At 50.0% G+C, this 22580-nt stretch overlaps 2 protein-coding genes across 2 annotated transcripts; one reads left to right on the top strand and one right to left on the bottom strand.

The window, feature by feature from the left end:
* Positions 1 to 904: 904 nt before the first annotated feature.
* LOC131215783 (uncharacterized) lies at positions 905 to 9575 on the top strand. Its single transcript, XM_058210179.1, has 13 exons — positions 905 to 1473; positions 2848 to 2857; positions 3018 to 3317; positions 3417 to 3653; positions 3756 to 5486; positions 5801 to 5864; positions 6511 to 6623; positions 6701 to 6908; positions 6990 to 7480; positions 7520 to 7956; positions 8028 to 8253; positions 8343 to 8511; positions 8578 to 9575. Exons 1-13 carry the CDS (start codon positions 905 to 907, stop codon positions 9033 to 9035), a joined length of 5013 nt encoding a protein of 1670 aa, XP_058066162.1. The 3' UTR covers positions 9036 to 9575.
* Positions 9576 to 11392: 1817 nt separating this feature from the next.
* On the bottom strand, positions 11393 to 18437 carry LOC131215782 (radial spoke head protein 3 homolog). The gene is made up of 7 exons (XM_058210178.1): positions 17970 to 18437; positions 16399 to 16817; positions 13773 to 13869; positions 13271 to 13345; positions 12300 to 12458; positions 11652 to 12228; positions 11393 to 11589 (listed from the first exon to the last, which is right to left on the bottom strand). Exons 1-7 carry the CDS (start codon positions 18435 to 18437, stop codon positions 11393 to 11395), a joined length of 1992 nt encoding a protein of 663 aa, XP_058066161.1.
* Between the last annotated feature and the right edge of the window lie 4143 nt (positions 18438 to 22580).

Below are 22580 nucleotides of genomic sequence, written 5' to 3'. Positions count from 1 at the left end.
CCGCAGATCGCAGCGTAGTGGTCCCGTGGTTGTTCGCGTGGTCCCTTTAGCGTCAGTGGTCCCACTAGCAACTTTAGTGACGTCACCGATTGAGATATTGCGATAATACCTTGCACAAAGACAGGGTATCGTGGAGCAGTGCTTCAGGTGTACAGCGGTTAGAGGAAGTGTGAATAGGACGCACGCCAAGCGCAGCATTTGGCTATCGATCACAAAGAAGTGTGTCGACCGTGCGTGTGTGTGCATGCGTGTGCCTGAAGCGTACATAAAAACTGTGCAGCATTTACATAATCTCGTGCTGGTCCATTTTTCGTGTGCCAGTTAAAGAAAGCAGAGGTGAAGCAAACTTTCTGGGAAGGGCGCGGAAAGTATCGCAATTCGCTTATGATATTTTCGTATGCCAAGCCTCCCGTGTAATCTATGTTCCTTAGAATCCCATGTACGGCAGCGTCATTTTGCGAGACAGCACGAGTTCCACAGGATTCCGCTAGGCGGCGCGGCAGTGTGAGAAACAAAGTCCACCGCTGCAATCGGTTGTCCATGGCAAAAAGCAGGCTGTGAAAGTGGGCGCAAGAAGATGCTGTGAAAAATTCGTGGTGCCGCTGGACTTTTTCGCTGTTCGTTGAATATAGATTATCTTGTACAATTTTTAATAGTAATAAGTGAAATCAGTTAGTCGATTAGAATAGAACAAATTTTAAATTGCTTACCACGCATCCTGTGTCAAGGAGCGAAAGTAGCCATAGGCCTACTGCACGGAAAAGTAAAAGAGCTTCCGAAGGAACAAATCTCTTGTCTTCGAATTGTAAACAATATCAAGACGAGATAATGGCTCGTTTTGAAGAATAATATGAACAATAGAAAACGGTAAGCTGCTGTTTTGCATTTCTGTACTCATCGCAAAATGGCTCAGTACTATCAAATCGTGGAACGCGAAGATCTAAAGAATATGTATCCGCAACTTAACCTTGATGAAGGAATCCAGCTCGTTATGGGCGATGAAGTGCAGTTTGGCCAGCAACAAGTGATCCTGTCGCAGGAGCCAACGAACGATCTGCAGCTGCAACTTGGTGGCGACTCCAATAACCAACATCTTCAGCAAATCGTGTACCAGGCCTCGCCGCAGACGGCACCGCCACCACAGCAAATACCTCTGCAACAGCAGCAGCCACAGCCGCAACAAAATATTCTCGAATCGAATTATCTGGTGCAGCAAGACGATGGAACCATGACTGACGCGTTCGTTGGCGGCACTGCTCAACAAATGCCCCCTCAACTGACTCCTCAGGCGCCAATGGCACAGCTTCCACAAACGCAGCAACCACAGATTTATTACACCGATGACACAAACGGGCAGATGGTGCACACGGGAAATGTTGCGCAAAATCACGAGTTGATGCATGATAACTCGCAACCATCCACACTTCATACCATGCAGACGGCTGCTGAACAGCAGTTACAAAACCAGCAACAGCAATTTTTTTCAAACCAGCAGCAGCAGGAACAACAACAACAGCAACAACAAATGCAGCAACAACAAATACAACCGCAGCATCACCAGCCGGAGTTGGTACAGCAACCTAATCATCCACCAATTTCATCACATCAGGTAGTGCAGCTTCATTCTATACCAAGGCAAGGAATCATTTTTCGCCAAACCGACGCGACGAAGCAAGCTGTTTCGATAAATCAATCGCAGCTGCAAAACGTGCTGGGTGCTCAACAGCAAACGACGCAGGTAATTTTACCACATCCGGGAACGACTCCGACAATGCACCGACAGCCGCCGATAACACAACCACAGTCTCAAATTCATCAACAGCAACCAAATCAGCAGACGCAGCAAGCAGTTCAGCAGCAGAACCAGCAACAAATAGTTTACGAGCAAGTTCCTAATCAACAAAATGTTGCCATTCCGCAACAGATGGTGCAACATCAAGGGGTGACGGTCGCAACTACTCTTTCCCAGCAGCAACGCATTCAGGTGAACAATTCATGTCTCCACTAATATATTAATAATAATAATATTTGGCCTTCCGTCTTACAACGTGGCCGCCGTCCTCCAATCCCTGAGACACCGAGTGCTCTCCGCCAGATCTCGCTCCATCTGGTCTAACCATCTCGCTCGTTGCGCCCCTGGTCGTTTCTGCCCTACCGGATTTGAGGCGAACACTATCTTCGCAGGGCAGTTGTTCGGCATTCTTACAACATGCCCTGCCCAGCGTATCCGTCCGGCTTTAACCACCTTCTGGATACTGGCCGTAAAGTTGCGCGAGTTCGTGGTTCATCCTTCTCCTCCATACTCCGTTCTCCTGCACGCCGCCAAAGATCGTCCTCAGTACTCGTCGTTCGAAAACTCCGAGTACTCGCCGGTCCTTCTCTAGCATGGTCCACGTCTCAGAAGTGTCGACATTCAATCAGAACTTGGTAGATCTGTGTCTCTGTTTGATTTGGTGACCGCCAGGTGTACTTGTGTAGGAGGTTGTGCTGGAAGCAGGTGCTACGTACGGCCATGTTCTTGGAGGTGGCAAAGTCGATAAGTCTTAGGCCCATTTCATTGGTACGCTGGTGGGCGCTGAACCCTCCAATCACCGGTTTCTGCAATATTCGCGTGTTCACCGCTGTCTCCGAATCCTCATGGCCCGAGGCCGGGTGAACCTTGCCTTGGCCGGGTGAACGCTTGTGGTCCGAAACCGGGTCGTTGCCCCTCTCACCGGTGTCGATGGTCTGAGCTCGATCGACTTTTCCTCCGGCCCGAAGCCAGGACATTCTTTACCAGCGCCCATGGTCCGAAACCGGCCGCTGCTCTCTTACCAATTCTCACTGCCATAAATTCTTACATGGCAGGATCGCCAATGTGATATCCTCGTGCTTTATTACAATATACACACCAACTCCCGGAGCTCTCGGGCACAACCGTTCTCGTCTATTTCTATCATTATCTATCATCATCATCAACTGACGCCGTGCTCGCCAACTCACACATATTTACCCTCTTATTCGTATATGCCACACAGGTATTTCAGCAACAACAACAACAGCAGCAACAAACGATGCACGGGCAGCAACAGCCCGCACAGCCTGGCACCGCAGGCAATGCGATACTAAACCAGAGTGGAATGCGTCACTTGCTTTTGGTTACGAAAAGTCCCCAGTCTCAGATCGGCGTGAGTCAGCCCCAACAACAGCCCCCTTCTCAGAAGACCCAAGCCATTCAAGTTCAGTCGTCAATGGCGCCTCAATCATCGTTGCTCGTGCAGCAGCAACCACCTCAGCAAACGCAGGCTCAACAACAGCCAGTTAAGATTACTACGGTTGTAAGCACGGCTGCAACTCGGACTCGAGCCGCACGATCGCGGGTGAGCAAAGCGTGCGTCTCCCGGACACCGCGACAGCCTGCTCCTGGTGTGGTGCAGGTGCGAGCCCCGTGCGTAAAAGTTATGGCTCCCTCAGTTAGGGCTTCGGCACCTGGTGTAGCACCGGCACAGCAGCCACAACCGCAGCAGCAACAGCCAACTTTACAAATTACGGGACGAGGAAACTACGTCTTCACAAATCCACGTCAGAAGTTTTTGACGATCAATCGTCCACCGGCGACACCGAGACTGGCAATCTTCCGGACCGGTACCGTCAGTGGACCGCTGGGTCAACAAGTACAGCCGATTCAGCAGCAGCAACAGCAACAACAACAACAACAACAACAACCACAACAACAGCCGTTGCAACAGGGACAAATGGTGGCCCAAACCGTTCAGCCATTAGTTGTCACCCAAGCATCTGCCGCTGCTGCCAAGTCGCTGGTCGCGTCTACCGCTCCCGGTGGCGATACCGAGCTGGTCGATTTGGAGGATAGCATTCAAGCTGTATTTTTACAGAAACGATCTTCTGATGCTACGAAATCGCCGTCAGTAGCTTCGACACCCGCTTCGAGCGGTGTCGCTCCTGGACTTATCTACCAATCACAGCAACCTGCACAACAGCAGCAAATGAACCAACAAGTTGCAATTCCGGTGCAGTCACAGCTTCCGGTGGCGTTGGCGGACGGTACTGCTCCGGAAGGGTCGACCAGCTTCATTCCGTTGCCCGATGGGCGGTTGGTGACGCCGGCTGCGTACCGGACGTTCCAGGAAAAGCAACACCTTCGCCAGCAGGAAGCACGAATTGGCGGCTTTAACCAGCAATTGCGTGTGAGGATGCCGCAGCGAACCATGGTCGCGATTAGGTCGCGAGCGCCGTTGGGTCGGCAAACGGTTGCAATGCACGTCCCACAGCAACCGCCTACATCTGTGCAACAAAACGTCACGCTATCATCCACGCCAATACAGCAACCTATACAGATTCCTTCTAATCAACTGTTGCAGACGATGAATGTCGGACAGTCTGGTTTACAGCAAATGCAGCAACTGCAAACGGTGTCCCTTCAACCATCGGGTCTCGCACCGTCGGTGCTCCAAGTCGTACAGGAGCCAATTCAAGTCGTACAGGAGCGCGAAAGTGCACGGATGTTGGTTATCCTGCAGAGCGGTGAACAGCGGTTGATTACGTTTACGCTGCCAAAGGAAAGCTGCACAGTCCAGGAGTTGCTGGAGCAGGTGGGAGTGCAGTACTCTCCCGACAGCAACATCAAGTGTATCGCAAACCTGGGCGGGGAAATCGACTACATCGTCTGTGTGGGTCTTGACACGGAGGAAACGAACGAAGTTATCAAACAGGCAGAGAATACCATCAAAAACCATCAGCTGCACAACTTGCAGCAACAACTCCAGATGCAAGAACAGCACTCGCTTCAGCAACAACTGCTGCATCAGCAGCAACAGTTGCTACCGACGGCCGGTATAATGCAGCAGGGACATCTTCCCCAGCAGGTGACAGTCACTCTACAACATCAGTTACAACCGCAGCAACCACCGCAACTGCCTGTGCTTTCGGCACAACAGTCGGCACCGTTACGATTCAATGATAGCTTCTGTCAAACGATAACAACCGGCGGGGTCACGTTATCAACTGGCGACTCGAAAGGAGCACTTATCGATGGTGGTACGCCCGAAGCTAAACGTGAACCACCGGTGAAACTGGTGAAAGGTTTTCTGGCAGTCTGCGCATCCTGTGGTTACACGGGAGCCGATCACGCCAAATGCCAGCGGTGTCGGCGAATATTTACCGAGGCCCCGAGGCGTATCGCCGAACCGGAAAAGGGATCTCCAGCTTCGTTGAACCCGCCACCACTCATACCAACGGTCACTTCGACTCCGATCGTGCCAAGAAAGTACGACATCTACGGTAAAAAGCAGTCGATGAGCATCATTCTGGCAATGCGCGGCCGAGGCGGATCTCGGAGCGGTCGCGGACGAAGCCGCAACGCAGCGATGGTTAGCAAGTATGCCGATGCGGAACCGGTTGTCTTTACGCTGAGCAGTGATGATGAAGATTCCACTTCCGCCGACCGATCGAAAACCATCTATAAATCCATAAACAACATTTCCAAGGTGAGCTATACGTGGTGTTTAGTTTTGGTCATTGAAAGTATTTTTTTCCTTAAGTTGGAACCTCGATTACCAGTGTGTAAAATCTGCATTTATTGCTACGAAAAATTCGTAAAGAAATTTTTGTATATTGGCTGCATTGATCACATTGGTGCAAAAAAACGCTGACAAGAACGGGTTAATGCGTGTTTCTGTGTTGGTTTTGAATTATTCTTTGTCGAATTTGTACTTTTCTGTATAAGAAAGGAAAACTTAAAAAAATCCGTGGCATTCTTTCCAACCGCTTTCTTTCCATACGTTTCCCATTTCGGTCACAGTTGAACGCATCGCAGTCGTCGGAGAAGCGAGAACCTCTGCCGTGCGAACCAATCATCGGCGACGGCGAAGTAACCCTTGGTAAGTAATAAACTGCTTTTTCTTCTGATGATGGGTGTGAAAATTTACATTTAAAAAGGTGAACGGTTGGATGTAGCGCCCTCTGGCGGATAAGAGGTTACCGATTTTCGGGCCTCCTTCAGGCTGTCAGAGTAAGCATTGCTTGATGCACACACACTCGCACACATTGCATGCACATTTTTAAACGTCAACTTTGACGCGACTTTTTGCAATGGCGGTGGCCCCGGTTCTGCGACTGAGCTGGTAAAGCGCTCGGTAGAAAGGTTTATTTTCGGGGAAGGTGACAAGCCCAATTGCTCCAGACACGTTTCGTCAACTACTGGCCGCAAGTTTTGTTTCCTCAGTCGCTTTGCTTATTGAAGGGCATTCAAACTATCGGCAAATTCAGGGACGCGCTTGTTTCGATCGCATCGGCCCTTTTTCGGGGTCGTGTACAGCGAATAAAAGTTTTCCTCAGAATTGGTGCTCAATCAACGCGACATCCTTCGGTCAGCGGAATGGGTGATCGATGTAAGCAAAAGGCGCACGAACGGAAGTGAACTGCGCCCTTTCCTGGTGTTGGATCCGGGTCGTTTTCCGGTGTGTTTTTCTTCATTCCCATTTCTACCTTTGGTACGCAACCGTTTTGCAGATAAACCCCGGTTGGATGTCACAGACGTGAAGACTCTTCCCGACGGGCAGATTACCCAGCTCGACTGTTCGACCATTCGCATCGGTTCGCTCAAGTATGAGGCCAACGAGAAGGTAAGAAGTCCTTACTGCACTGCCGCATGGAAGGAACGTGTGTCGTTAGTTAACCGTTGCTCTTCCGTTCCCGTAAGGTCACGCTCTCGTCGAAAGGAATGCGGATTGTAGCGCCGAACGTAAAGCGACCGACCGAGTTCGTCAGCTTGGATTTGCAGATGCACGAAATTGTAAAGGTTGTGGTACACTTCTCGAAGGCACTCAACACAATGTTTGTCTACACGTTGCCCTCGTGCGGGCAGTACGTCCGCCAGCACTTGGAGATGGATCTGAGCGAAGAGAAGCGTAAGTTCAGTGTTCTCCTTCGGTCGTCATGATCTCCGCCGCAAGTTTTAAGCTCACTGGACTTGGTTTTTTCTCCTCCAGTTCCGTACTTTAGTCCAATCAGTCGCACGAACGAAACGCACAAACGAATTACACTTGTGATGGAACGTATCACTGAAGAATCAAAATCAATTCTTAAGAACATCTTCATTGGCCAGCAGCTGGAGGAGATAAGTGTGCGCGATGCGAACGAGCTGCTGCTTCGGTGTTCACCGGTCCGTTCCGCATCGCCGGCGTCCGGTGATGGCAATGGTAGCCACGCAAATGGCATCGACAGCGCTGGAATGCTGGATGCCACTGAAATTCGCAAGATACTCATTTACCCACCAGGCAAGGGTGGTATTTCGATCAACACGGAGGATTATATGTGCTTGGCGATCGATCAATACTTGAACGACGTGATTATAGATTTCTATCTGAACTACTTGCGCCTGGAGCTGCTCAGCGAGAAAGCGCGCAGCGCCGTGCACATCTTTAGCTCGTTCTTTTACAATCGGCTTACGACGGTTTCGTCACGCCAACGAGGGCACAACGTTGCCACGGCCAGCAGCAACAACAGTTCGGCGAGCGAGCGAGATCAGAAGCAAACGGCGGCTCAAAAGCGACATACCCGTGTCGCTAGCTGGACCAAGCGGGAGAACATTTTCGATCGTGACTTCATCGTCATTCCTATCAACGAGCAATCGCATTGGTTCTTGGCAATCATTTGCTTTCCCGGACTGGAGGGGCCAATTTCGATGACCAGCAATGTACCGACGCCGGTTCGCAAAGCAAAGTCTGGTGTGAAATCGACACCAAAAGCGACGAAGCCGCCTGGCAACGTTTCGTTGCAGATCGGTAGCACAACAATTACGCCCGTTTCTAAGCGCGACCTGGAATCGATCAATCTGGGCGAGGACGATGACTGCGATGAGCGGGATGAAGCCGAAGGAGACGAAAGTGAGCTGGCCAGCGAAACGGAGGAAACGGAGGATGAGGAACCCACGGATGCACGGACAGCCGTCAAACAGTGAGTGGCAACGGCAAGGACGGTTTCGTCCGACGGTTTCCAATCATATCTCTCTGTTTTTCACCTCGCAGACCATGCATTTTAATATTTGATTCGCTAACCGGTGCATCACGTAGTCGGGTAGTGGCGACACTGCGTGACTATCTGACGTGCGAGTATCGGGTGAAGATGCCGGGCAAACCACCAAAGCTCTTCAACAAACTCAACATGCCGGGCCACTGTGTGAAGGTGCCACAGCAAAACAACTACACTGACTGTGGCCTGTACTTGCTGCAGTACGTGGAACACTTTTTCCTAGTAAGTTGATTTGGCCCTTTGGGAACAGTCAGTCGGTTTTGGATACGCTTTTGGGTGCTCATTAAATTATGTCCGTTTCTTCACCACAGCATCCTATTAAGGACTACAACCTTCCAATCAAGCAGCTTCAAAACTGGTTTGACACACTCACCGTTACGAAGAAGAGGGAAGATCTGTCGAACCTGCTCAAAGAGTTAATCGGTAAACACAATCCAAAGGAGCTGCCATTGCCCAAAATAGAATTTCCCACACAGGACGGTGCGTAAGAACACGAATAATGACAAAGCAATGCAATGAGCATGATCGCTACGTTTAATTTTGTAGGAAGATTGATTGTAGAACCGGAAGACGGTTTAAATGATCCCGAGTTCGAGGAGGAAGAGATGGAAGATGAGGAGTTCCATACCGATCTGAACAACGCTACCGACGCCGACGAACAGCAGCAACCACTAGCCGATACCGAGGCGGACGGCGATACCGAGAATAGCAACCCACCCAACAACGTCACTCTGGCCTCGTCTGGTACTAGTCTCATCAAAATGCTCGTTCCGAAGCGCACTTATCCCATCACGAGGCCCGTCAGACACACGTTCCTGAGTCGTAGCGTCGGCGGCGTCAGCGCAACAGGGGAAGGGGACGAACCGCTTACTTCGCTGGTGAGCTTGAAGCGACCGATGGAGGTTGCGGCTGCGGTTGCCAAACAGCAATCAACATCCGAAAGCATTAGTAACAGGTCTAAACAGCCACGGCTTACAGATAGTTCCGGTAGGATCGTATCTTAGACTCAAAACGGCGATGCAGGATGCGCAAGGATTCGGCCGATTATGGATTCCGCGGTGATGACTTGAAATATACTGTGACATAACAAACGTAGCTTATGTTGCGGTTCGGTAGAAGGGAGATAGTTCAGAGACTAATTTTCTTTTTATTTTTATGCGACCGGTATTATAGTTATTCTTGTTCTATTCCTATTATTCGATTGGCCGTCATTTTTCGTTTGTTGTGGTCGCCAACTACGTAAGCAGCCAATGTCTGCCAGATGGCGTTAACCGCGGGCCTTGCCTAGGTCACAGCCGGTTTTAGTTGCTCAGCGCCGCTAATCCCATTATTGAATGGTTTGTTGTGCTCGCGCCCATCGTCACCGCATCGATCGTTAGGCTTGTGATGCAGGAAATTCACAGAATTCATATTCCTATTCATTCATAGTAAGCTTTGTTTTGCTCATTACATATGTTGATTAATCCGAATTACGTTTATTGTATGTATCGGTGCGACTGCGACGTAGGTGTGTAAATAAATCCGTAATCCGTTTTGACTCTATACATGGCGTGCGTTGGTATGCTAACCTAACCTTTATGCGACAAAAGAGGAACCTCGTAACTCGTAAGTTCCCTCTCCATTCGCTTCAACAATGTATTCGTTTGGTAAGTAGATTTAATCACCTTAACAAAACACCCTTTTCTTCAGGATTTAGTTTGCTTCGTGCTTCAAGGTCATACCATGCCATGTATGAGTTGAAATAGGAGCGCCGTAAAAGCGCCCGTACCTGTAATCCATTTTTCGACTATACATGACATGTATCGGACGTGTCAAAATTGTTGCCGATGGGAGGAAAGAGGAAGGGATTTTTTTTTGGTGTGGTCTCCCTGTGTAACCATGACAACCAAGGGAAGCGCCGTGAAAAGTAATCAAGGTATCAAACAGAGGTCACTGTTGAAAGTGACTGTTTACATCTAAACCACCTAGCGCGGGGTTTTTCTGTCGCTTTTGCCTGATTGTGATACCAAAAATAGTACAAGAAGGACATGTCGAATTGCTTTATTATGTTTGCTATTAAAACAATATTTTCACCCACAGACTGCCTGAAACGCGGTGGAACTTTTCACGCTATTATTTTTAATTCAAGTTTTCGACTATATTTTTATTGCTTTACTAACTCGAAGTTAAAGTTGTCGTGCTGCAATTGGAAGCGAAAGGAATTTGAAGTAGTGTAATGTTGATTATGAGAAACTGATATTCGGCTATTAAATAGGTTCATTAATAAAAAAATGCAGAGGAGACATTATCGCAAAATTGAAAGTCTAAATTATACTCATTCATTATGCTAATTAAAATTTTTCTTTCATCCTAAATTTGTTAATACATGCACGCCGTACATGGGATCACTACATAACCTCACTTAACACGCGCGGCACACAACAAAATCCGTTTCGTAACTATACATGGCATGTAGTGCGACGGTGACGTCATGGATCGCCCAAGAAATATGCCTACGCTGCGGGGACAGACGAAGCGTAACGTAATGTATTTGGCATTACAGATTAATGCCAAAGTGCTGCGCTTATTTTATTTCTCTTCTATTTCTGTTTTCTCGGACCAAAAACACGAATGTAAACACGTTTGACATTTCATTTTTATATTTTTGCTGCCACACGAGCGTACACGATTTTCCATTACAAATTTTACACCAATTCTTACGCTTCGTGTGGCCTCCCAGACACACTTCGCTCACCCCTTCGAAAGACACGGTTCGCTACTGTTCTTACGATCTACGGGGAGATAGACTGTTGGAATCTCCTCATTGCAGTCGGACGGCTATTAAGAGAGGACTAATGTTGAAATAATGCTAAATAATGGATTAATAATTCGGCAGTTTGAATCCAATACAAATCTAAAGAAGAACTTTCCTCAAATGGTTTCTCTCTCGCGGAATGGACTGGAATAAAAATTGAACAAACCGGAAACTACGGAACCGGAAAGAGTAAAGAGAAGTGATTTTTATTTTCAAATTTCCGGTGACCCAATCCGGCCACCAACACAAACAACTAACAGCTCGGGGGACTGATGAGTGATCGAACCCTCCAACATTCGCATCCTCATCCTCTAGTCTTCCGTCACGGTAGAAAAGGCACTTCTGGCCGGACCTGGCAGCGAATTTTGTTCCGACATACACAAAGAAACACACTCACACACAAACGGCACACGCACGCAATTTTGGAACCTCCTTCCGGCCGTTGAAGAAAGTTTCTCTCGCTTTTGGAAGCGTCCCTACGCCGTGGAAAAGCCACCCTTTAGTAGCGGGCCCACACTGGCGCCATCCATATCACAAATTCGGTTGGTGTTCTTCTCCGGCCTTCTCTTACGCCTCACTTTCTTCGGTGCCCTTGGCTTCCGGTGGTGCTTCGACAGTTTGAGCTGTCCCATCGATTTCCTCGCCACCGCCGGCATCGCTCGGCAGAGACTCGTCTGGGGCGTCGTCGTCTGGGTCCACTTCATCGTATTGGTCTTCGGTCACCAGAAGCTTCTTTTTGTGTTTTACAATTTCGCGTATAATATCTGAAAGTATGGTGTAAGTTAATGAAGTAATGCTGGATGGTCGGCGCCACAGCGCGGCGTACCTTCCAGCAACTCCCTGGAATCGATCCACTGGCCAATCTCGTGCGCCACTTCCCGCGCCAACCAGGGCGTAATCTGGCGCTCGAACTCCTCGCGGTCCTTCTCGCTGTCGAGCTGGTCGGCGGCCGCCATCACTTCCGGTACGAGATCGTCGATCCTGCCCTCCAGCAGCTTGGCCGCCGTGATGCGTTCCTGCATCTCGCGGTCCAGGTCGCCGGTAATCTTGTCCTGTAGGAAGCGGCGCTCGCGCTCCCGCTGGCGCTTCTGCTCGTCGAGCTCGAGCCGCCGCAGTTCGGCCAGTTCCGCTTCGCGCAGTGCCAGGATTTTCTGCTGCTGGCGGCGCATTTCGGCAATCTCTTCCTCGTGCAGCACTTCGACCAGCGCCTGCTCAAGGGTCCGGCTGACGAGCACCTCGATGATCGGCTGCACCTCGGTGTCGAAGTCAAACAGCTCACCATCGAGAATCTCGGTGGCCGCATCGCAGCCGCTCTTGGCGGGAATGTAGGGCGGCGACGGCGGTCGGTGGAGGAACAGATCCGTCTGGCAGCCGGCATCGAGCTCGGGCGGGTGCAGAAATAGCTGTTTCGGGCGGGAATTTGGGTGATGTTAGACTCCGCAGGGACTTCGCCGACGCATGCGGACTTTCTTACCTCTTCGAGGTACTTTTCGGTCTGGACCGTTTCGTGCCGTCGGCCACGCACCGGGGGAGGTGTCCCGATGATGCCGCGCTGGTTCCGGGAGACGTACTTCTTGCGCAGCAGCTGCCGCCGTCGGGCTTCCGCTTCCTTCTGCGTGCTGTCGCCATCGCCCTGTGGACAACGAACAAATATGAAAACTCAACAGCCGGTAACTTTGTGGACAGAAGCCCAATGTGGACTGGAAGGTGTAAAAGCGATGCGAACGGGGCCTTTGCATGTAAAACTCCCAGACGACGATACCAGATGTTTATGGTGAATCTACTTGGAACCTCTCCATCGTGGTTCCAATTCCAGTCTAAGTGAAATGACTCTAATCCAACGAAAGTCTGCAAACTATTTAGGCACGATAGCAAGCAATGATAAACCAATGTTAAATTAAAAGATCTGTTATATAGTAGGGAAATGATTGGAAAAGAAAAGGTAATCAGTGCTGCTCTCCATTCTACTTGTGCTACAATCAACAGATTAAGCTAAATGAAATTAAACCAAGAAGAGGAGAAAGAAAGGTAGAAGAAAGTTTGGCACTAATTGTGGCACCCAGGATGCGTTCCGAACCATCGGAACTCTTCCGTTCCGTCTCGACTCGCCACACGAAGGAGCACCGAAACAATATTTACACCACGCGCACCCCAGGGGCTGGACAATTTCAGCCAACGGCGCAGCAAACCCAAACGAAAGCCGAAAAGCGGGTCGGTGGAAAACCAAGGAAAAGCGCGAAGCAGCTATTTCTTGTGTCAGGCCGGTGGCAGGGCAGGGCCACGCCAAATCGCCAATTTACAGTGAACAACAATGAGCCAGGGCGCAATGGTGGGCAAGGCAGACGAAAGACGAGAGCGTGTGCGTGGGTGAGTGAGTTTTATGTTTGAGATTTTGGTTCAATCTTGCACGCTGCATCGCGCCCGACCCGGGGATCACAGACTCACCTTTCCTGACAGAAGACCAGCGTAACCGAAATATGGATTCCACTTGGGCAACCCACAGGAGTTCGCATGTTCCGGCTTTTGGTTTGGTGTTGGGCGTGAAAAAAGGAAACCGCGGACAGGATTTAGGGTCGTTGTTTCCCCAAAGTCGCCAAAAAGGGTCAACAAATATGGAAGGATAAAAATAACGCACAAAGAGAGAGAGAGAGAGAGAGAGAAGAGGAAGTTGAGATTTAGAGACACCGTTTTGAACGGAGCACGGAACCTCGGAGTTGATTGGCAAAGGGAAATGGCCAAAGCTAGTAACGAAACGAAAGATTCACACCATTTTCCACGGTGGAGTGTAGAAGAAAACAAAAATGCCGAACGAACTACGAAGCTACGGGAAACATCCAAAGAACTGAACGCCACTACACTCGCGCGCCACTGACCACCGGGGAACACTTTCGGCCGGTTTTGGCCGGCCAAAATTGTCCCGTTCACGTTCACGGTTGGTCACACTTACCAGCTGTAGGTTGCTGCTTGAGGTATAATTGCTGCCCCGGACGACGCGCCGATCGTGCATCACGTTCTGGTAGTTGCCGCCTTGCTGCGATTGGTCTCTGGAAAATGAAACGGTGAATCGGAGAGGGAAAATGGTTACCGTCACACATATAAACACACTGCTCGGTCGGTCGGGACACCGAAATACGCAGCCGATTACGCATCCGCTCTCCCGCGTAACCCGCCTTCGTCGCCGTCGCCCACACAGACGAGGACGCTAATGGACCAGTTGGCCATTTGGAAAGGTGAACGATCCTTGGTCTGCCTTCTTATGTACTAGCGCCCACTGCCCGCCTGCGTATCGACCCTTTAGGCGCGCGGCACGAGAAAAACTGGCCCCGCAGAGAAGAAAGTGGAGAAGCGAAGCGAAAGTTCTGTGAACCTTGGCAAACAAATATGGATGGATTTCTGTGGGCCCCTTTTTCTGACACATTACGAGGCCAGGGTCCCAAGTCAATGTGCCTGCCAGGAACTTTGCTACGGTTATTATGCCATCGCAATGGAATGGATTGATCTTTTTTCTGTATTTGATTAATTCATATGACGAAATTGTGTGAAGTTTTTATCGGAATTTTAAGTCCATTCAACAAAGTCCATTCATGGGATTAGTATCTCGCGAATCACAGAGACATCGTGTCGATGAAATGAAGGGTCAAACGAGGATTCCTATCATTGCTTGGTTCAAGGCATTTTCTCTTTACTAAATCGCATTGACTTAACAGACTCGCGTTTTTGTTAGGTATAGTAAAATTGTCTAGATATTTTCAGCTGGTTAATCTAATCAACAATAGCTTATGGTGCAGCTGAGCTGTAATAAATCTACACTGTTAAGGGTGAGCTCTAAGTTTAAATTAATAAACTAAAGATATTAGACGTTCGGGTTTGATTGATATGATTGTTTGAAATCTTGTAACAGTTCTCGTGTTGAACCCTCCGTTGGATATAGTAAGACTCCAATGGGAACCATTGTTCTACGTACCAAACTAATTACATACAGTCCAACCAAAGTCCGATTACTTAAAGTGCTTCCACTTTGATTTAAGCGGTACAAATTCTAGCGTATTTAATGAGAGTTGATATGCCCGCTGTTTAGTACCTAATCAGAGGAACGTAACAAAGTAATCCTAACGACTCTGGTGCGTTCGGTGCCACCATTAAATTCTAATTCCGACTGGCCGATAATGGCGGGGATCTCCGACAAAATCGTGCTTAAGAAGTTGGGTTGAAGTTTTTAATTGCCAAGCTGAGGCCCCACCTAGGGGTGCAGTAGTTCGGTAGCAGGAAGTCGGCAATTGGTGCAGACCGTAGCCGGCTATCAAACCGGGGTCTCCCAGATATGTCACTCGGCTTGATGGCCCATGTTTGATTAATGTGCCCTCATCGAACCGAGGACTAATACAACGTGACGTACGACTCCTTAATGATCGTCTGGGTTGAAAGTCCTGGCTGGCCGACTGACCTACTGGCCAGCGAGAGCGCAACTATCTGTTCAACCGCCAGGCGGCCGGACAATACAATGACCTGTGGTTCATGCGTTTTTTTTGGGAGTGCTCACCCTTTCCGCAGGGCGCCATTGCGTGAAATGAGACGATATGTTGACCGGGACCGGGTGTGGAGCCTCTTCGAGTGGCTTCGCAGTTCGGCAACATGCAAGGTAAAGGGATGACCCAAAAAGCCTACTCCGACCGGAGGGTAGCCAACACACTCTTCCGCACGTTCCGAGGCTCCGATTCCGATGGGATGCGCCGACGCCGCTAGCGTATCTTAATTCGGAATCTCGGAACCATAACTTTGGCGTACCAGGCGCCTCCTTCAGTTGGGTTGCGGTTTAGTTTGTTGTTTTTTTCCAAATCGTTGTTGCAAAACTTGCGCCCCGAACCCAGCAGGGACTCGCATTCGTTTCCGACACAGACCACACAAATCGATGCCGGTCTCGGAAATAGGCCATCCAGGGACTCCTAGACGGCCCACGGTGTCGGCCCGAAAGCCTTGCCGTCACTTGCCGGTGCCGGCCGCCCAACGCCGCAGGGAAGATTAATTATTGAAATCTAATCAACTCCGCGGGCTCCGGTGACGATGGAGTGTCGCCCGGTGGCGCCCTTTACGACGTGGCGAGCCGAAGGTCGCGCGCCGTTTTCGGAGCGACCGACCTACCGATCGATAGTTGGAATATTATATTACGCAGCGCAGTGAGTGATTGGGGAAGGCAACCCGACCCGATCACCGCGGACCCGTTTGCTGCCATTTTTAGCTCCTGGCGGTCCATCCCTGGCCGCGTGTGGTGTGACATGCGAAACTCTTTCAACATAATTATGATACGGCACGCTCGGGTGCAATCGTACCATTGCTGCCGTGGTCCTGGCGATGACCATCTGAGTCTGCCTTCTCTTCTCTTGAAAGTACAAAACAATATGCAAATTTCGCACCACGACTGAAGGACTTTGTGGCGTTCGAGTCCAACCACCGCGCGGGAAAACGGGAATAAAATAACTCCTTTTTTGTTACTTCTTAAATCATTAACTGCGCTCCGCCCGTTCCTCGGCGGTAACCTTGGCGTGTATTTGTGTAAGTGTTAAAGCGGCAATTACCTTGCCGTACGGTGGCCCCGAGCGGCCGCTCCGATCGATTGTAGCTCCGTCGTCGTCGTCGCAGTCACCACCTTTCGGATCGTGGTCTCCGTCGGCACTTCCGGTTGGATGCCGGGGCCACGGGCCAACGGTTTGTTGTAGTGATGGCTGCCGTGCTTGCAGATGTACTCCAGACCCGGATGGTTGTAGTTCGGGTGGCTGGTGTCATTGTTGTTGTTCGGAGCACCGGGCGGTTTGCCGGCTGGACCGTGGGCCGGCAGGACACGGGGCCGGCTCTCGAACGCGTACAGGCGGCGCTGTACGGCCGGTGCGGACGCGTGCAGGACCGGTAGATCCTTGCACGGCTTCAGGAACACACCCTTCGGGACGGTCGTGATGAAGAGCGGGCGCTTCCTGGCGTTCACCTCCTGCGTGCTGCCCTGCGTGACGCAAACCGGGTGGGTACGGAGAAAAGGGGTTAAACGGGAGGTGGCTCTAACACGGGGGGAAGGTCCTGCCAAAGGGACATCCGCAGGCGGCAGGTGGTAGGTTTGTCTGTCAGAAGCTGGCACCTTTTCGCTTGCTACTCGCTCGGATCGGTCCGCCGTTTAATGGCGGGGCAAAGGGCCGAGCGGGCTTTAAAACGATGCCTCCAATTAGCGTCATGCAAGGGCCGTTGAAAGCTGAAGGCGAAGATAACAGAAGGTACCCGGTCCCGGTCAGTAGGTCAGCGGGAGCACCCTTCTTTTTATTCCCTTCTAACAAGGACTCGTTTGGAAGGTTCGAAAAAAGTTGCTTCAAAATATCAAAAGATAATGCATGAGTTCCATCACCAGAATTCAGGTTCCAAAAATGTCTTAAGAGCCAATCAAAGCGGCTTTCTGATCCGACGCTACTAAATGTCCAACAGATACATCGGAAACGTCGTCTGGGAATGCCTGGCTGGGAACACTATGGTCTCCCTTTTAAGGAATCCACACGGATTACTCTTTATCGAGTACCTTGACAAAGGCTTTCAAATTTAACGAAGCAATAATGAATTATTTCAAAATAATCTAAGCATCATAACAACAGAAATAATTTATCCTGAAGACTTTGTGTCTGCTGTTCATCTAATTAGAAAACACCCCCACTGTAGGTGTGTTGGAAAATCAATCAATTTTCTGTTTTCCCTTTCTGTGAACTAACATATCATTAGGCAGATGGGAAAGTACGATAGTAATTTGTTTACCACTTAGATCTGCTGCGTTTTTCAGCGAAAAGCGCGTCCAGCGAGGCTTCGGGAGGCCTCGGGAGGGCCTCAGCATTAAACAAACAAAAGGTCCTTGAAACTGGAGGCCCTTGCATGATTTATACAACATCCGTTCGATCGCTCTGGTGTATGTACCCCAAACCAACTGGTCACCACCTTCACCAGTCACCGGAATATTTCACTTTTCCCACCCGAAAAATGGGAAACCTGTTTTCCACTTCCACTCGCCAACGTCCACCGCCAGAAGGTGGTTAAAAATAGCGCAGCGTTTGCTGACGCATGGCGGGGGTCGATCAACAGGACCTTCGGGACGGGACGGAGAGTCGAAAATGGCACCTACATTTTTGGACGAACGCTTCGAGGAGTCACCCTGCAGCATTCGCAGCTTGGCGTCCAGCTCGCGGCTAAACTCGTGCGTGAAAGGACGGTTCTCCTGCTGCTGCTGCTGCTGCTGCGGGTGTTGATGGAGTTCCTGCTGCTGCCGGTTGGGGTCATCCTTGGGCTCGCTGGCAGCACTCCGGCGGCTTTTCCGATTGTTCCGGATCAGTTGCTGCTCGAGCTCGTGCAAAAGCTTGTAGTCCGGATGAAGACTGACGATGTGCTGTCCTTCGATCACTTCCCGTTGCTGCTGAGGCTGCTGCCCGGCATGTCTGAGGGGTCGTACGATCGCGTTCGGTTTACCGATCATGCTCCGCTGGTACTGATCACTCGGTACGATCGTAAAGGCTGGACTTTCCAGTTCCAGCAGCTGCTCCGGCCGTTCCTGGGTGGCCGGCTGTGGCGGGCGGTGCGCCGATAACGTAGGCATCCTGGCCGTTTTCCGATCCGAGGCCGGCCGAGGGGGACTGGCACCGCGCGGCGACGCCTCCAGTTCCACTTCCGCCTCCAGTGTGGTGGGATTTGCGCGTGCCCTTCAATTAGACCTTCTCAATCACCGTCATAGCACGGGATTTGCCGTGGTGATGAATTATGCATACGCGCTCTCCGGGCTAGGAACTAGGGAATTTTATTATTTAACGTGTACGCAAATCGCTGGCAGCTTTCGGGTAGTCCAGTCAGGTCTGCATCATTGATATGGCCAGTGTTAAAGCATCGCACATGTTCATGGCCTACATCGTGGCATAGTCGTTCCCGTTCTGTGTGCGGCAATTGAGGAATATTTCTCTCTGTCTCGCTCTCTGGAGCTGGAGTGACCCAAATTGCAGTTAACCTCCGGTGGCTTGACCTAACCTCGAACTGGCTGCGGATAGCTTCTGGGGTTCAATCTCGTATGTCACCGGGTTTGGTCGGTCCTGGTAGGAAGCCCTCATGACATCCGAAGGCTCTTGCGGCTCAAGGTTTTCGGCCCACGCCTAGCTATGCACCGGGGAGTCGCACTAAACCACCATCACTAACATCACTGTGGTCACCCACAACACAAAGGACATGCACAGGACACTGGCCGCAGGACTCGAACGGACCAACCGTACTGCCCAACGATCCGGCTACGAATGACCCACGAGTGGAGCCGTACGCTCGGTTATGTGGTCAGCCTTCTGGACCGACGGAGGGAGTTGAGGAATTTTCCGAGCTTTCGCTTTCCATACTACGAATCGGTAAGGTGTTGAGTGAAAAGCGAATGGAGCTATGTAATGTGTGTCCCTGTGTGTGCGCGTGTAATGGACAACCCCCTACGGGCCTAGCGTTGTTCCGGGGGTTTCCTTCCTTTTGGGGCGAGTGAAGTAAATGGAAATTATGAGCCCGATGGCAGGTTCGCGTGACGTTTGACCAACGGCCACTTGGCGTTCTGCGGTCCCGAGCGGTCAACGGCGAATAGCTTCGGAATCGCTGAGGCACTGTGCGGCACATACCATCGCCATGTAACGGCCGGGACCGGTTGGTACATAGAGGATAGTGTTTTAATTACCACCAACACAAGAGCGAAACTTGGTGCGCGAGGGAAGAGAACCGTCCGCAGGCACGGATTCTTTTTGCGCGATCATCCTTTTTATTAGTAAAATTATGGACCTTTTTCTTTTTGAAAAATCATGAGCTTGTCTTTAGAATGAGTATTTCAGATGGGCACGCAGCAACTGTAATGGTCAGTTGAAGATGGCTTAAAGCAACTAAACTAAAGATTTTAAATATGTTCTTTACAATTGCCACCAATTACCAATCATTAGTAATGACGATTGAATACCTCTTGCTTGTTAAATGGTGTAGGAATGTGCCGAGATATCAAAACCGTTCGTTGTCTAACTGAACAATTTTGTTTATTTAATTTAATTTTATTTTCGGTGCTCTATTTGAGTTTACGTGCCCTAAAGATGGCCCCCGAAAACACTTCAAAACTCCCGCTGTTGATTTAAATATAGTGTTAATAAATAAGGCAATCGAGACAAATTTATTGTGTCGCGGCACCACAGTCTGTAACCCTCGCAATCCGTAAATCAGTTCTCCGGTTGGGTCCGGTTGGTCCGCGACAAGAAATGCCCATTTGCTGCCCACAGGACACCCGTTCGTGCGAACTGACCAGTTAAGACCGGATCTCCCGGTGGCCAGGCCGAACGGAAATGATAAACAAATGCACGAAACGTCGGCGACCGCTGCGTTGCTGTCTCCAAGGTTCCAACCGCCCCAACTGAGAACCCCCTTTTTCTTCGGAGGTCCTTACGGCGGGTGGCTTACGATTGACACGCAAGCCTTGCGGTGACGCATGAGAAACGCGTTTCTTCCGTTTGGCGAGAGGAACCTTAGAAATGGTCGTTATAATTTTTCATCAACGCGTTGGCTAATCCGTGTAATTTTCAAGTTCATGATCAATTGGCCGGCCGGGAGTGGTCATTTTACACTGGCCGAACCCGAGCACCCCATTTTTGGAGGCCAATGACTTTTGTATTGTTGTTTCGGATGCCGATTTGTTTCGTTCGCATCACGCTTTATCTCGCGACAGGATGTCCATTAAATTCAAGGTTATGCCGGGCCGGTTGGTGAGGTCGTTTATCCGGCCGGTCAAAGCCGGCGTGACCGCCAGTAACCGCCAGTGGGCGGGCCAAAGGATTTTCCGAAAAGCAAAGGAGCCCGTCGAGTGTCGAGTGCCGGTTCGTCTCGCGGAGGTCCTTCGACGGAGAGCGCTCTGATCGAAAATGGAAATGCTCCGAAGGTGGTAATGAAGTTGGATGGGTTTTGGGAAGGTGGCGAAAGACTCCCAACACGTGCCTCACCACGGGAGTTCTATGAACCCCCCGGATTGGCTAAAAACGTAGGAATCGAATGATGACCGGTTCGAATCAGGGACTGGAGCCGAGTAGATTCACCAGGCCTCCGACTGGGGTCCCGAGTACGAAGTAATGGAGGAATAAACCCTTGACCTTCAAAGGACAAACTGTGAAATGTCCTGCCGGTAGTTGTGTTTTGGCAGCCCGATCCGGCTGACCCGCCCACCGGATGAACGGGCCGTGGTCGTGTGGCTCTTGAACCGGCCGGTGGTGGTGCTGATGCTGATGGTTATTTATACCGGCCACTATGTTCCGACACCCACGGGGTGGTTGGTGCTTTTTGTGTTCGGCGACCAAGGCCCCGACATGAACATTGGATAGAAAGGAAATGTTCAAGTTATAAATTTGATACAGCAACAATAAATATCGCAAAAACTTCTTTTAAAAGCGACCTGTTTGCACATTGTCTGGTCACTTTTTATGGTGGAAATAAAATTCGTTTCAGTTAAAATTAGAAGGCTTTTCGAGTGAATATAAATATAAACATGAAACATGATGCAGAAAGTGGTCAAACTCTTCGCGAATGCAGCGTTAAGTTTAGTCGTTATTGTAATCTGCAATGACGGTTCGAATCGTTGAAAGGAAAACCGTTGCGAAAGTGATCGAATGCACCCGGAAGGAAACTATTCCTGGAAACTATTTGCGCCAAAGGTGCTTGGCACCCACAGGCGGTAGCGGTAGGTTGACATATTTCTCACGGTAACACAAGAATAGGTTGCGCCGTAAATCAGTGACAAAAAAATTGTCTTCCTTCGCCACCGTGACTGTGAACTAGTCAGCGGAACCGAGCGGTGGTTAAAGGTTGAATTGTAATGACCATCCGTCGGCTATAAACGTGTGGTTTTATTTTTGTGTGACATTTACGCTACGAAGTCTCCTTTTGACTTGAACAGTCTATGTTTAGGCAGGGAAGGATTTTCTGCCACCGTCGAATCGCTTCGTTTTATCCCATCTTTATTTAGAATATACTTCGAGTTTAAAGTGAGCCCAAGAAGAGATTTTAATTCAGATTGTTTCGATCGATTGACGATGGCCACGAAAGTTCTAATTCTAATGTTTTATTCATCTCCCGCTCGCGTTGGTAGGTTCACTGTACCATTAATTTATTCGATGTTTTGACGATTGCCGCAATTACCCTTGGGGCACTCTTGGACGTGAATGATTGATTGTCCTTCCTCATTCACGGCCGACTCTGAGTTCTTCATTCCATTAATTTGGTTGTAAGGATACATGCTAAACTAAGATGTTAGCATTTCGTTTGTTGAAAATTGACTCGTGAGTGATGCTGTTCATCAAAAGTCATCTCTACGAAAAATGTTCAATTTAGAACATTCAAAGTATTATGTAAATATGTTCCCTTCTGTTCTAATATTTCCACCTCTGGTGATAGTAAAAAGTTACAGAGTAGTGCCAGAACTTACCCCCTTCGCTCGGTGCCCATTCGCATCAGTCTTTTGTTGTTGTAGATGGCACGTGGTGCACTGATCCAGGTGTACACGTTGCGCGATTGTTGCTGTTGCGCCTGCTGCTGGCCGTTGCGGGAACATTTGCTCCACTTGGCATCCGGTTTGGGGCCGGCTCCGACGTGATCGGGAAAGTTCGGCTCCAGCAGCTGACTCACTTCTGGCTTCCCGATTCCGCTCGGTGGGCCACACTTTTTCTGGGCCATCAGCGGTGCGGGACACGTGGTTGGC

The sequence above is a fragment of the Anopheles bellator genome, chromosome 1 (assembly GCF_943735745.2).
Source record: "Anopheles bellator chromosome 1, idAnoBellAS_SP24_06.2, whole genome shotgun sequence".
In the NCBI taxonomy this organism is placed as follows: domain Eukaryota; kingdom Metazoa; phylum Arthropoda; class Insecta; order Diptera; family Culicidae; genus Anopheles; species Anopheles bellator.
Note: the sequence above shows the minus strand (reverse complement) of the source record. Positions and strands in the feature narration are given on the sequence as shown.